The sequence below is a fragment of the Rhincodon typus genome, chromosome 34 (assembly GCF_021869965.1).
Source record: "Rhincodon typus isolate 14 chromosome 34, sRhiTyp1.1, whole genome shotgun sequence".
Taxonomy (NCBI): domain Eukaryota; kingdom Metazoa; phylum Chordata; class Chondrichthyes; order Orectolobiformes; family Rhincodontidae; genus Rhincodon; species Rhincodon typus.
The window spans coordinates 12825138-12841618 of NC_063365.1; the positions used below are offsets into that span (position 1 = coordinate 12825138).

The 16481-nt window shown below is 39.1% G+C and overlaps 1 protein-coding gene across 2 annotated transcripts in view; it reads right to left on the reverse strand.

Moving 5' to 3' along the window:
* LOC109923740 (tissue-type plasminogen activator-like) overlaps positions 1 to 16149 on the reverse strand; it is a 39893-nt gene extending 23744 nt beyond the window's left edge. For both annotated transcript variants that reach the window (XM_048616328.1, XM_048616329.1), the window contains exons 1-3: positions 15895 to 16149; positions 4537 to 4629; positions 1586 to 1640 (exon numbers count right to left, since the gene is read on the reverse strand). In XM_048616328.1, coding sequence (XP_048472285.1) covers positions 1586 to 1640; positions 4537 to 4590 — 109 coding nt within the window. In that variant the 5' untranslated portion in view covers positions 4591 to 4629; positions 15895 to 16149. The remainder of the gene's footprint in view (positions 1 to 1585; positions 1641 to 4536; positions 4630 to 15894) is intronic.
* Between the last annotated feature and the right edge of the window lie 332 nt (positions 16150 to 16481).

Here is a 16481-nt window from a genome sequence, read left to right on the forward strand (position 1 = left end):
AAATGTGGCAGATAGAGTTTAACATGGATAAATGCAACATTGTCCATTTTTGTCAGATGAATCAAAAGGCAACTTATTATCTAAATGGAGAGAAACTTCAAAATGCTTTAGTGCCGAATGATCTGGGTGTTCTTGTACATGAATCACAGACAGCCAGTATGCAGATACAACAGGTGATAAGTAGGGCAAATTGAATCTTGGCATTTATTGCTGAAAGAATGCAGTATAGAAGTAGCAAAATGTTATAGCAACTGTTCAAGACATTGGTGAGACCACATCTGGAGTACTGCGTAAATTTTATTACCCTCAGTTGAGGGAGGAAGTACCTGCATTGGAGGCAACTCAGAGAACATTCTCGACATTATCTTTTATAAAGGTTTCTGCCTATATTCATGAGAGTTGAGAAGAATGAGAGGAGATTGCCTACTCTTGCTCCTACTTATGTTCTTATTTGGAAGAGTTTTGAAGGGCTAACTACCTTAAAAATCTGAAGGTCAGTGAGATAACTTCGTAGAGGCCGATATCCCCTCACTGAGTCAATCTTTATTTACACATGAATAGTCCTTGGCTTTAGTACTGCTTCTTCAGAGTCAGCTCCGAGTGTCAGTAACTCCGATACTCCTCTTTTTATATGTCAGCCAGGAGCCCCTGACTGGACTAGATTAACAGCCGCAATCGGGGAACTCCTATACTATGATGTCCAGCTGGCTGACCTCATTACAATCATTACTTTATATCATATTTATATCATTCAGCTCTATGAGATTTGAATCAGACATTGACAGTTTAGTTGGTTTGCAAATAGGTCGTTTGCAGGGTTTTGTGATATTGATATTTCATTTTAAGAAATCAGAGGCAGTAGAGAGTGGTAGAGAAAATGTAACTTTGCCAGCTTCACCTCAGGACAGTAATGATACTAGGGAAAGCTTAAGGACATGGCAAAGGGCCTCATAACCTAATAGGTATTATGAATCTACAATCTCTGTGGTAATGGAGTAAAATACAGCAGCTAATCCATACACAGCTAGATCCCAGAAATCACTACAAAGAAAACTAGGTCATCTGCTTCACATCTCAGTTGTCCTTAAGAAAACATACTAATGTGGACTCACTTTTTTAATGAAAGGAGATTTTGCTTGTGAATGTCTGTATTGGAATGGGAGGGAAAATTTACCAGCAAATAAAAATACATGTTACTTTTGGGCTTTAATTCAATTCTCTACTTCAGCCAATGTTTAAGGCTGACTTTGTAGCTTATTCATATCTGCCCTTGACTACTGACCCTATATACTTTCCATTACCAATGCCATCTCTTTCCTTTGCATTTGTCCACTTAGCCCATCCACTGTACATGTCTACATATCACCTAACGGGATCGCTAGACTACAGTTGAGAGTGAAAGCATTGGCTGATCTTTTGTCCTGTTTAGTTAATAGGTTCATGAGATTAATTGAAGCAAACATTGTGATCATCTCACTTCAGACTACCTTTTGCTAAATTGAACATTATTGTCTGGTGAAACATGTTTCAACATGCCCCATTCTAAACACAGTGAGGGTGCCAGATGTTTTAAATGGTAGCTTACCTATTCTGCTTGAAGTATGTTTGTTATTTGTACGCAACACATTGCCCTGCAAAGACTGAAAGATAGAAAATATGGTTAATGACAAATCTCTGAGATGTGAATAAGTATTGCAGCTATTGTTCTGAATATATCACACACGTTATGAGAGAAGAAATGGCATGCTTTAAGCCAATACGTGAAAGAAAATGAGTATGAGTATTTTGTCAACTTTATATCTTACTCTGTAAAAGTAACAGCACTCCTGAAATACAGTTTACAATAAACTCCCTGCAAATTCTCTGATGACTCAGATGGCTTATCCCAGGAGTAGCTGAGGCATGTAGATCAGTAAATTCCAGGTTTAATTTTCAGTCTGAGAGAGTTTTCAGCCTTTACGAGGGGAAGCAGTAGTGTATATAGATTCAGTGCCTTTGCTTTGGGGGAACAAATTGTGTGTCAATCCAGCATCTAGTGAGGCTAGATGTGATAGATCCCAAAGTTGAATAACCTGCCAACAATCCCTATCAAAGATTAGAGGTAAATACTGACAAGTGCAGAATATATCCAGAGGGTGACTGCCATGCTAGAATTAGATACACCAAGAGAGAAAGTGAAAGATAAGAGTACAGAGACATTTAAAAACATTTACATAAAAACAAAGCCAAAGCCTCAGCAATTCTATTATAGGCCTAACTATGCTTGATAATTTTCAAAGATCTGCCTAGTAACTACTCTATTTGAGAATCGAGATCCTCTCCAACCATGTTAGTTCAAATAAGTCATTTTGCTGTTACTTGAATTCTAGTATTTGAGGTAGGAACTTCATGAGGATCCCTCGGGACTGTTCAAGATCAACATACCAACCTGATTCAATAATGAACCCTTACATGTTAGATCTGCTACTGCAGCTTTTATTGTTTCAGACAGTCCTGGAATACAATGCATACATGAGCAGCAGAAAACTTACTATGACTGTGTGCTACTATTTTTCCCAGTTGTAGTTGATAAAACGCCACTTGTGCCTGTCCCATTATTGGATGTCCCTCAGATCTGGCAATCCCAATGTAAATTAAATATAAACAATTAAGGTGCGCCCATTTTCAGAGAAATTGAACTCTTCGGATCAGCTGATCATAAACTCCACCCATATATTTTTGAATCTTTGAAGTGCAATGAAACCAATCATGTTGGTCAAAAGACATTGTGAGCATCATAATGTTACAGGATATATATATAGTGATTACATCATTTCATATCTCCCAGTTGAGTTTCTGCTTTGTGAATTGTAAAGCTAAACATTCCTATCCTGATGAACATTTCTCAATCGTAGGTTCCTTTGTCCGACTAATGGAGCCACTGATGGTGTGCACTCTATAATACTGGCATCCTTAGAATTTCAGACATCACCTACCCACTCTCATCCTTGGGGTAAATGACCCATTTATGTCTATAGTGTTCCCCTGACCCATATATCACTAAAGTCCTTCACTAGATTATGATTTCTAGCATTTGCAAGTGTTCTATTCATGATGTCCCTTTGTGTGTGTTAGGGTGATTATCTTTCTATTCTGTTTATTGTAGCTAGTCTAGTTTCAATGTTAAATTATTCATTTACAATATAAACATTCTAGTTCTCCTTTTGCCTTAACAGTGTCTTCAGCTGTAGGACACCTATAATTATTTGACTCTTAATTTCTATATCTAATCTTTTTATTACAACAACAGTGTTAAGAAGCAAATATTAGTGATCCCTCCAATATTTTCTTGAATTCAATTGCATTGAATAGACAGGAAATTGGTGGCTTTCCGCAGGAATGCAGAAATCAAAAACGACATTCTCTCTCTATTGTATTAATCCATGCACCAAGGAAAATGAACAGCATCTGTGGACTGTTAATGTACTGTTCCCACGCAAAGGAAATATGTGCTCTGAGAGTAACTATGAATAGGAATATGAGGAAAATTCTGTTCATTTCAAGATAATATTTGTAATTTATATAGTCATCTTGAATTCATAAATTTAATGCATATTCATCATGTTTGCAGATGGTCCCAAACTACGACAGACAACAGATTCTACAAAGGCAGCTCAGAAATTAGAAAATGAATTGCACAATTAACTAAAACCATGGCAACCAAATTTATGCAGAAAACATAGAGGGCTGGTAAGGAAGAAAAGGTAAATGTCATGCACATTTCATTATCGGTGATGAAGTAGCTAAAGGGAAAAAATAAGGATACGTAGGACTGTCATAGACTCAATGCTGAACATATTCAATCACAAAGTATTCAACAAAACCAAAAGATCACTGAACTAAAAACAGAATGTGGTGGAGAAACTCAATAGGTCTGGCAGTATCTATGGAGAGAGAAACAGAGTTAGCTTTTTGAGTTAAATATGACACTTCTTCAGAATTCAGTTGAACTTGGAGAATCAGTACAGACATGATGGGCTGAATGGTCTCCTTCTATGTTGTACCATTCTGTGATTCTGAGCTTTGAACGCACAAAGAATTTTTCTATGGTCTCAACTACATGAATTAGGTGGTTATAATAAGTTAACCAGAAAGCTATTTAAGGTGTTTGATATAAAATTTGCAGATTTGTTTTCTGTTAGAGAAACTGCCAATGTAGGAGAAAGTAATATTGATGTTAACATCTTAGTCATAGCAAGAATTCAGGTTTTTTAATGCCAAAACCACTGTGTAAGCAACTGAAATCCAATGCTTTGTTGCAACAAATTTGATGCAATTGACTATTAATGACAGCTTCTTTACTTGGATCATAAACCTTTGTGTTTGCCTAAGTCCTTCCGGACTGTTGAAACAGAAGTGTCAGCAATATTTCTTTCACTGTGAAGGAAACTAATAATGCTGATTATTCAAGAAAAGACTATTCAAAAATGTAACGTCTCTGAAAAGAACATTATTAGTACAGTCTTATCATATTTATTCCATTTTCTATTCTCTTACCATCTCAGTGCAAATGCTGAATAGTGACAGTAAAATCAAATGTAGGGTCTTCATTTTTTTTCTTTGACGAGAACTTGTTTTCTTGATGTATATCTGCAATAGAAAGAAACACTTGGGCTTTCAACTCATTGTACTTTTGAGCAAATGCTATTGAACAGATGAGAAAACACTACTATGTGTTTATTTGATGAAATGATTGTTTTTCTGGGCAGTTGGAACAGGGAGGTAAATTAAGAACAACCTGTAATTCAACAATTTTAACAGGTGCAAAGGTGGTATCTTCCTGTGGATTTTTTTTCGTACAGATTACATTTACAAAATGGTTGATTAAAAGCAGGCTTACAGATGTATAGGCAACTGCTGTTACAGTATAAAAAGCAAATTTTAGAATTTTACTTTTTAAAAGTTTTACTTTGAATATTTTTTAGCTCACAGGATTGTTGAGCATCTCTGTAAAACACCACTTTGAAAATATTGTTGGGCTGTTTGCATTGTTAAAATTGGTACTTATTTACTAGGTAGATTGTTGCTGCAAGCTTGTTATAACACACGTGAAATTTTTTTAAAGTTTGAAATAATTTATGTGGAACTATTACTGAAAATAGAATGCTACAAAATTCTGATCATAACTCAGCCTTTTGAAGAAATAAAGTCTTCTGGATTTCTACCAAATCACAAGATACCAAAATGATGCAAAGTTTGTCTGCTAAAAGTAAAACTCCACTGAGAGAACAGTTACATAAACCAAGACGGCTTAGTTAAAATAATTAAATTGACTGTGGAAAGTTGTTAGTTTGAAATAAAATATGCCCTGTGGCATGAAATAATTTTTGATTGAACACTCAAAGTACTGTATATAGTGGAATACTTATATCATGAAATGGTCCTTCACATTAAAAAAAGCCCAAGATTTATAAACATAACAAGGCACAAAAAACATGAAGTTTAATTTATGAGCAGCATTTGTCTTTGTCTGAGAATTCTCGGGGTGAGAAGGGTTTCATTGATACATTCTTGGCAAGTGACTAAAGTCTGTGATCCAGTTTTCAGCATTATCCTCAAATCTTCATGCCACAAAGATTTCTCAAGATATCTACATGAACTTTGATGAAAGAAATTTGTGTTCAATTTATTTCCACCTCTTTGAAGTTAATACAACATTGTTCTCATCCATGTTTGAAGTTAATGTCTTTCCCTGGTTTTGACCACTGTAGATTGACAAAGGGAAGTAACTGATATGTGTCCTGTGAGTAGCTATACAGTAGGACAGAATAAATCAAAAGATAATGACAGAATGTAAAGATGGCAGTACATTAACTGTGAGTTTATGTACATTAGGAAAGTCAAATTGGCAGAAGTAACCCCATAAGGAAGAATTCATACAGGAACAGTTTCCTAGATCAATACATTGTGAATTCAACCAGGGCTCAGGCTATTTTGGATCTGGTAATGGGTGATGAGGCAGGTTTAACACATGATCCCAGGGTAGAAATTCCCCTGGGAAACAGTGACCCTAACATGATAGAAATTAGTATTTAGTTTGAGAGTTAGAAACTTGAGTTGAAATCAACTGTGCTAAACTTAAATACGGGCAAATACAAAAGAATGAGGTCAGAGATAGTAGGAACTGCAGATGCTGGAGAATCCGAGACAACAAGGTGCAGGGCTGGATGAACACAGCAGGCCAAGCAGCATCATAGGAGCAGAGAGGCTGACGTTTCGGGCCTAGACCCTTCATCAGAAAAGGGGGAGGGGAAGGGGGTTTTGAAATAAATAGGGAGAGAGTGGGAGGCGGATAGAAGAGGGATAGAGGAGAGGATAGGTGGAGAGGAAACAAACAGGTCGAAGAGGCGGGGATGGAGCCAGTAAAGGTGAGTGTAGGTAGGGAGTTAGGAAGGGGATAGGTCAGTCCAGGGAGGACGGACAGGTCAAGGGGGCGGGATGAGGTTGGTCGGTAGGAGATGGAGCTGCGGCTTGAGGTGGGAGGAGGGGATAGGTGGGAGGAAGAACAGGTTAGGGAGGCAGGGACGAGCTGGACTGGTTTTGGGATGCGGTGGGGGGAGGGGAGATTTTGAAACTTGTGAAATCCACATTGATACCATTGGGCTGCAGGGTTCCCAAGCGGAATATGAGTTGCTGTTCCTGCAACCTTCGGGTGGCATCGTTGTGGCACTGCAGGAGGCCCAGGATGGACATGTCGTCTGAGGAATGGGAGGGGGAGTTGAAATGGTTCGCGACTGGGAGGTGCAGTTGTTTGTTGCGAACCGAGCGTAGGTGTTCTGCAAAGCTGTCCCCAAGTCTCCGCTTGGTTTCCCCGATGTAGAGGAAGCCACACCGGGTACAGTGGATGCAGTATACCACATTGGCAGATGTGCAGGTGAACATCTGCTTGATGTGGAAAGTCTTCTTGGGGCCTGGGATGGGGGTGAGGGAGGAGGTATGGGGGCAGGTGTAGCACTTCCTGCGGTTGCAGGGAAAAGTGCCGGGTGTGGTGGAGCTGGAGGGGAGTGTGGAGCGGACAAGGGAGTCACGGAGAGAGTTGTCCCTCCGGAAAGCAGATAAGGGTGGGGAGGGAAAGAATGAGGTCAGTGTTGGTTGGAGTGGACTGGGAAAGGATTTAATAGAAAAGACAATAGATGAACAAGTCCGACATTAAGAAAATAATTTATCCCCCTGAGGAAGAGGGTTCTAGGAAGGGACTAAGCCAACCATTAGGTTGAAAGTTAGGGATCATGGCAAATCAAAGTAAAAACATACAATGTGGCAAAGATTAATGGTAATTCAGAGGACTGGCAAAGTTTTAAAAGCCAACAAACAATGGCTAAAAAAGGAGAAAATAAACTTTGAGGGTAAGCAAGTAATATTAACACAAACAGTAAGAGCTACTTTCTCCCTTTGTATACAAAGGGAGAAAGAGGCAAAGTGAACAAAGGATCCTTAGAGAATGTACAAAAACAAAGTTGCTGGAAAAGCTCAGCAGGTCTGGCAGCATCTGTGAAGGAGAAAACAGAGTTAACGTTTCGGGTCCGGTGACCCGGACCCGAAACATTAACTCTGTTTTCTCCTTGAGGTGATGATTCGCATCTTACTGTATGAAAGGAAGTAGCTACAGAAAATCAGTAACTGCTATCTCTACCAAATAAGGTATGCATTTGGATGAAACATTCAGGATTGGTCACATGCACAGATAATTCCATATAAGGCATACACTTGGCACAAAGACTTGCGTAAAGAGGCTGAAGAAATCCCTTTGTTCAGCATTACTTGCACGATTCATGTTGTAAGAAGATACAGTCTGGAGGCATGGTGAAGACATCAAGCAGAGTTTGAGACTGGACAGCTGTCAACTCTCCCGGGTAATAACATTTGGATTAGTTACAGAAATCAGTGAAAGACAGTGAGAGAGATATCTCCAGTAGCTAAAAGTGTTATTTGTTTAAATACTTAATAAATTAATTGTATTTTATAGAGCACTAAGTGTCTCCATTGTACCCTCGTCCTTGTATGTACACTGTTGAGACCAACACAGTAATCTTCCAAGAACCCATAGATTTTAGAAATGTCCCAAAGGATTGGAAAACTGGCAATGCGACATCCTATTCAAAAAGGGAAGGCAACAAAAAAAAGTAACAGTTATGCAGTTAGCTTAACATCTCTCAATGGTGAAGTGTTAGAGCCCATTACAAAATGTAGGAACACAGCATTTAGAAATACAGAATTTTATCAAGTAGAATCAGCTTGGTTTCCTGAAGGGGGAATCAAGACTGATGAAGAAAAAGCAGGCTTATGGATTAGCAGATGAACTATGACCTCAATGATTGGGGGAGCAAGCTAAATTGGCTGAATGAATGACTTCTGCTCTTATGGTTTTATTATCTTAATGGAAGCAAATTACAGCAACAGCATAGAAACATGTCTTATGACCTTTATATTATCCATAATGCAGCAGTTCTAATTAAAGAAATGTATAATTTCCCATGCATAACCCTGTGAGAAAAGAACCACTTCTCCATATTGATAGGAACTGAAAAACTGGATGCTGAAATATTCTAGGTCACTTTCCCACAACTGTTCAAGGACAACCTGCATTGTACAAAACAAAGGAATAAGCTTTAATTCTCTGGTGATAATACTTGTAATCACTCATGGCTGGACCAGCATTTACTGCCAGTCCCTAGTTGCCCTTGGTAAGGTGCTGGTGAGGTGCCTTCTTGAACTGCTGCAGTCAACTCACGATGCTGTTAGGGAAGGAATTCCAGGATTTTGACTCAGCAATGGTGAAGGAAAGCAATATAGCTCAAAGTCAGGATGGTGAGTGGCTTGGAGGGAAACTTGCAGGTAGTGATGTTCCCAAGTGTCTGCTGCTCATGTCCTTCTAAATGGAATTGGTCATGGGTTTAGCAGGTGCTGTGTAAGAATCTTTTGGAAAATTTATGCAGTGCAACTGGTAAATGGTACATACTGCTGCTACTAAGGCTAAATACCTTTTAAAAATTGGAAAAGGCAAAGGAGAGGCTTATTCAAAAATTAAACGTTTAGTTCATTCACTGTCACTGGGTCAAATCCTAGAATTGCCTCCCTACTGGCATTGTTGTTCAACCACAGCAGGTGGACTGCAGCGATTCAAACTGCCAGCTCACCACCACCTTCTCAAGGGCAACTAGAGATGGACAATAAATGCTGGCCATCCAGCCACACCCACATCCCACGAATAAATAAAATCATTTGTTCATGCTTCTGGATCTAGTCGAGCAACTACTTTCACTGAGTTATTCTATCCTCAATGTCTGAAAGCATTTCACAAAAATATATCCATATTTCTGAATTATTTCATAACCGATTGAAAGCAACACTCCACAAGCAGCAATTTATTATGCTGGAGTGAGAAACCTTGGCCAAAACACCAGGAAAACTTGTTTGTTTAGGTGTTAAGATTTCAAATCATCCAAACCCTTATTCAAAAAGCATAAAATATATTGTTTAACAATTATCTAGAAGACAGCGTTCCCTCAATACTGAAACATTAAGGTGGATTACGTGCTGACTCCGGTAGAGGAATTCATTAAAGTTTCTTTCTTCAGTGAAAGTGGTAGTATTCAGTTAAACGGATACCTTATCGTTTAAAACAGGCTTCTAATCTGAAATCAAATTCCCCAAAATTATGGTGTTCACCCATGACTTAACGTCGGACAAGCTCTTCGATCAGAAGGGGTCATTAAGTCGGAGTAGGTGGTGGTGGAAGAACGCATACGAATAGAATGTAAACTGTATTAAAAACCGAGGAAAAGAACTAGATAAATCTCTTTCCAGAGGCAATTCCATCATCACAACTTCATTCTTCAACTTGTTCAAACGTTGCCTTTCTTTCAGAAACAGTTAATTCCTTTTTAGTTCAAACTTACTTACTTCAACCTAAATTAAAACGAATAAATAAAGTTCTTCACAATGATCGTTTGACTTTGCTGTGTCATTTGTGACCTGCAATTTAAATTGCACTAAATTTGAATTATCAGTTGACTGTATCTTGGAACATGTAGTTAGCCGTCTGATCCAGTCTCAGCCTCCAACCGAAAATATTTAATTCCACTACACAGCTTACACGCAGACAACAGTTATAAGATTTTCCTAAATCCCCACAGGTATTGCATGTCTTGTTGCAACGTGGTCACTACGCATCAGATGTAAGCAAACCATCTATTTTCGGGTGCACGGTCATGTTTTCCGCGCATCGGAATAATCTTATTGTGCTGAAGGATGCACATCGCTGATATTTAGTAGAAGTGACGAACGGTGTTCATATATTGTATTTTATTACATATTTTCAAACTTATAGAGAAATGGTGAAAGATCAAACCTGATAAACGGGGACGCTTGCTCTGGTTTGCTACCTTCGGCGACTGGTCCTCCGACCCGAGCTCTGTAGTGACTTGCTGACTCTGCGACACGATATAAACACTGAGCGGCGGAAGTGAACTGCAACACCTCGATTTGCTGGAAAATCCCAGACCCCAGGAAATCAGCGTACTGGTATTGATTTCATTGTTCGTTGCCTCTACAAACCACACCCCGAAACCATTATGTGAAAATACAAATCGTCAAAAATTGTTTTTCCAAAGGAAATGAACTTCAGCTTTGTTGTACATCAACATCCGAATGTCGCCAGCATTTATGAATGTGTTTAATAATATAATGAGTAATCTTTGTCATATTGATGACAAATAAAAATTTACCCAGGAATGACACTCATGCTCTTTGAAATCATGGGACATTTTACATCGTTTGTGGGCTGAGGGGAACTTAGTTCAACATTTTATCCCAAAGACAGCAACTCCGATAGTGTAGTGCTCCCTCAAGACTACATTTGAGTCAGCATTAAGTTTGGGACTCGAACTCAGAATCTAGTGTTAATGCAGACCTGAATGTTAGAAATAAAAACACAAATTGTTGGAAAAGCCGAGCAGGTCTGACAGCATCTGTGCGGAGAAATCGGAGTTAACGTTTGGAGTCTGGTGACCGTTCCTCAATTTCTGTCAGCAAATTGAGTTTTTCCAGCAATTTCTGTTTTATGCTTCTGCTTTCTAGCATCTGCAGGTTTTTTTCGGTTTTTATTAAGACCTGAATGTTAAGTACTGAGTCACGGCTGGATTCTTTTATTCTTAGAAAAATTATAATTATATTCCAACTACCTAAAGACACTGCAGTCAAGAAAGCACACCAATGCTTCAACTTCCTCAGAAGGCTATGGAAATTTGGCACATTCACAATGACCTCTCACAATCTTTATAGATGCACCACAGAAAACATCCTAACCAGAAGCATCACAGCTTGGTATAGCAACTGATCTGTCCAAGAACATAAGAATTTACAGAGTTGTGACCGTAGTTCCATCACACAATGCAGCCTTCCATCCATTGACTCCATCCATACATCACACTGCCTCAGGAAAGGAGCCAACATAATCCCACCCTCTTCTATCGGGCAGAAGATACAAAAGTTTGAAAACACATACCAACTGATTCAAGAACAGCTTCTTCCCCACTGTTATCAGACTTTTGAAAAGTGAATTGAAGGTTATTGGCGATTCCCATGAATGTGAGAAAGCTGTTGACAGTAATTTTTGTTCTTGTTGGCACTCCGGGCATCCAATCCTGGGCACCAGACAATAACGCCTCACCAACAGCTTCATTTTGGAAACACCTGGATGACCCTGGTGGAGTTCAGCCAGTATCTTGCAGTGACCTTTGCTTGGGACAATCATTCTTGCTCCCCATAATAATATGCCATTTTCCATTGTGATCTGGTCTCTTTGAATTCAAAAAGGTTTCAATTCTGATTGTGACAGCCCTCTTAGAGTGCCAACATCTTACAGGATGATCACTGATTCTTCAATTCCCTGAAAGCTTTGGTTTAGCTATTCGAACATTTTCAAGGCTTGTTTTTTTAAGAGTCGATGCAAAGCTGCCAGGATGGAGGCCAGGTGATCTATGAACTTTCTGTAATAATTCACCAGCTCAAAGAAAGACCTAAGCTCCAGTACAGATTTGGGAGCCAGGGCACCTCTGATCACTCCCAATGTATCTTCCAAAGGGTGTAACCCAGTCTTCTCAACTCTAGTCCAAGTAAGTCACTTAAGGTGCTGGGAACACACTGTTTTCCCTTCTAAAGCATACGCCTGCCTGGGAGAAAAGTCTAAGGACTATGTCTAAATTCTCTCAACGCCACTTACTGGTATTCCCTATTATTAGCACGTCATCTAGATACATGACAACCTGGGGTGGACTTTGTAAAATGTTCTTCATAAGCCACTGGAAAATTGCACATGCTGACGATACCCCAGATGGCAGCCTCATATATTGGAACAAATCATTATAGGTATTAATTGTAACATACATCTGGGAATCCTCATCTAACCACAAGTGGAAGTATGCATGGCTCATGTCCGGCTTTGTGAAGGTCAGCTCCACCCATCCACCCGCTCACCATAACCTTTAATTCCTTTACTGTTCGAAAATCTAGGCAGATTCCACAGATTCACAACTTTGGGAGAAGAAGTTCCTCGTCATCTCAGTCCTAAATTTGCCCCTCATTTTGAAGCTTGCCCCCTGTTCTAGTTTCAGCCACCAGTGGAAACAGCCTCCCTGCCTCTATCTCATCTATTCCCTTCATAATTTTATGTGTTTCTAATTCTTCTAAATTCCAGTGAGCAAGTCCCAGGCTACTCAATCTCTCCTCATAAGCCAACCTTCTCAACTCCAGAATCAACCTAGTGAACCTCCTCTGCAATCCCTCTGGTGCCAGTATATCCTTTCTTAAGTAAGAACACCAAAACTGATGGGTTGCAAATGGTGGGCTCTTTGCAACTGACAGAGATAAAACAAAAACAAAAAGACCTCCCACCCCTCCTTGCCCATTTGCTTTGACTCACAAATGTACAGTAAATCCATTCCGTCCCACTGCACTTCATCTGTGAAAAGCTTTAGAGTACTATATATCTGAAACTCAGCAGCTGAATTTCTCTCTAGTTTTAAAAGCATTTGCCATTTACAACCAATTTGAGTCTGTGACTGCATGATGTGCTTGAAATTTATTATTACTTCAAAAGTTCTTGTGACTGTAGGTTGTTTTTACAAGATAGTCATTCGGATAATTTGCATAATTTAATATTTTTAGCTTCATAAAATAATATTGAAACTTCAGAAATAAGTATTAGAGTAAGTACTTTACTGTTTTCTTGGGAATCAGAATAGAAGCAACATACAGACACACAGTCTCCATAGGAAGGAGAGTACATATTTGGGGATTAGTAAGTAAGTATAAACCATAGTTCACAAAGGACCATAGTAAAGTTACAGTAACATGTCCAAGACCAAATCTACTAGTTGCAGTATGGAGTCAGCAGATCTTGGTTAGATTGCAGACTGGGCTCAGTCAAACCAATACAAACGTGTGGCAAGATTTAACCAAAATGAGTACTTCGTTATAAAGACAAATTTGAAGCACCACGCCCAATTTGGGTGATTAATCATTCTCCCACATATGAGTTGTAGAAAGCGTATAAGCCTGAAATTTAAAAATATGTTTACTTTTCCAGGATGCTTAAAGCAAAAGAAAATTTATCTCATAAGAGTGTTCAGTATCTGGGCTAACAGCAGGTTATAAGTTTGCATCGTACCAGTTTAATTGTATCACCGACAGTAATATAAAATCTTTTTGGCTCAAGTTGAGGAAATGTTGTCTTCTAAGTAAATCTTTCCTGTATTTAATCGTAGGAGCAAACACTATTACATTTCGTCAATTTTGGTTACAGCCTAGGAGCAAGAACAGTTCCCAACCTAGTGAGGGAAGTGGTGAAACCTAATGCTAGAGATAATCTACATATACCTCAGCACTTAACTATGTCCAAAGTTATGTCACAACTTCCATATTCTGGTAAAGTGCAGTAATTCTTACATATGTAAATGTAGTGTTAACCTGAGGAAATGTCAAAGAGAAGGGATTTGGTGGGTAGCTGAAACCAAATTTGAATTTCTCATAGGAATGTTACATTCTCATCTCCATGGATATATGAAGCTCAGCTGCATGAAAGCAGGCAATATGTGAGAGGTTATGCTACCTGTAACTTGAAAAAAAGAAACGAGTATAACAATGTGGCAATAAGGAAAATGCATTAGTTTGTCCAGTTCTGTGATTATAACTTTTGGAAAATATGTCATTTGTTACTTTTACAATAATCTTCAGATTTTCAGCTTGATATCTACAAACTGTGAGTAAAAGAAATCTACACAATTTTTACTCCACACATTCAAAATGGACATAGAGTATTTTTAGTACACAATTTCAGCAGTTAAACATAGACCGTCTGAGTCCTAAAATACCTATTTATTACAGTAGTCACAATCAACAAAAACAATGCTTCCTGGTGTGAAATGCTTTCCAGATATTGTACAACAATTTTAGACAAGTACCACTTACCATGGCTAAAGCAAAATCTACTATATAAATAGAATACAGTGGTTAGGAACACTGGAGTATGGTTTATACCTAGTCGATTCTACCCAAATAATACAATAGAAATAAAAGTGTAAAATGTTGGTAATATCAGCAGGTCTGGTGATGTCTGTGGAGAGAGAAACAGAGTTAATATTGAGTTCACAATGCCTTCTTCAGAATTGAGGGCGGCTGGAAAAATGATGATTTTATGCAGTGGAAAGAAAGGGGAAGGAGGAGCAAATGGAGAGGATGGGAAGGGTATCACAGGGCAAAAGACAAAGGGATTGCTCAGAGGTTGTAGAGAAGCAATGTGAAGTGTAAATTTTTATTTGTGGTATGTCCAGGACATGATCGTTCTTTTTCATCCTCAAACATTTCATACAATTGCAGAGACTCTTGTTTTGCACCCAAAATGCAGTTTAAAGTACATTGGTTAGGTCATACTTCAAACTTTTAAAGTTAATTTGTGTAATCATGAGGGCAATAGATGCATGTGAACACCACCACCTGTAAGTTTTCCTCCAAGCTATATTGCTGTTACTTAATTGTCACTGAGTCAAAATCCTGGAACTCCAATCCTAACAGCAATGTGGGTGTTCCTGCACTTCAAGGAACGCAGTCGTCCAAGACGGCAGCTCATAACCACCTTCTTCAGGGAAATTTGGGATAAGCAATGAATGGTGTCCTAGACAGCCACATCCCGTGACCAATTGTAAATTTCACAACATTTCCAAGTCTTTTTCTGTCTACAAATTTTGAAATTGTGCCATGCATAGCTTTCTATTTATAGTCACACAACATTGGCCACTGCTGTAAAATCACTGCAATATCTCCAACTGCAAAGATAATTCAGGTCATGTTGGCTCATGAGTCACAACGTGCAATGTAACAGCTTGGCAGCAAAGTTACAGACCACAAAATAAAAGGGAGGTTTTTAAAATTCTTTCACAGGATGTCAGAGCCTGATGAAGTGGTAGTGAGCTGCCTTCTTTAACCACTGTAGCAAATGGACTGCAGCTGGTGTGTAGGTCCCTTGAAATTATTTAGAACAAGTGTGGAAGGTTCTGGAGAGTTAAACTCCCATAGTCCATGGTCAATAGATCCCTCAAGCATTATCAGTAAAACAAATTATGTGGTCATTATTACATGAATGTTTGTGGCAGCTTGCTGTGAAGAAATTGGCTGCCATGTTTCCTTAATTACAGCAGTTGACTACACATAAAAAGAACAAGTGCTTCATGATAAAGAATGATGGCGTTTCAGGAGTCGTGAAAGGGGCTATTAAAATGCAAACGTTCTGAAGAAAGTCACATTAGTTCTAGTCATTCGAGAGAGTGACTGGTGGTGGTTTAACCTGAGGGTCATTACCTTTCAGGTGAAGAGACAAGTTGAGAAGGAGGGTCCTTCATCGTAACCTCAGCCGGTGCTTGAAACGGATATCATAGATGCTGCCAGACTAACCGAGTTTCTCCAACACGCTTTTTTAAAAAATTTCAGATTTCTAACATATTATAAGTGGAAAAGGCTGATCAGCACTCAGTCTGTTCACTTTTGCTTTCGGGTTTAGGAGTTTGTTGCTTCGCCCCATCCACAACTCTCCTGCGAAAGCACGTGAAAAGATACCAGCTGCGCCCCAGACCCGATACAGATCTAGCTGTCAATTATAGCGGCGGGTGGGCCTTCAGGCCATGGGGGCGGGGTTTCACACAGTGCACAGGCGTAGTGTCTTATTGTGAAAGAACTACAACTCCCAGCATCCCGTGGGCGCTGTTCTGTGTCGCAGCTGCGGGAAATGTCTCTGATCAAGGTAGACTGACTGATTAAAGAAGCAAAGTATTGTCTTTTCTAACGTGTTTTTATTTGTTTTTCCGTATCGCAATTTAATCATTTCTGCCTCCAGGAAGCGATTTCTTCGGTTAACTTTCGGCTGCAAGGTAGGATTCCTAAAGGAGTCC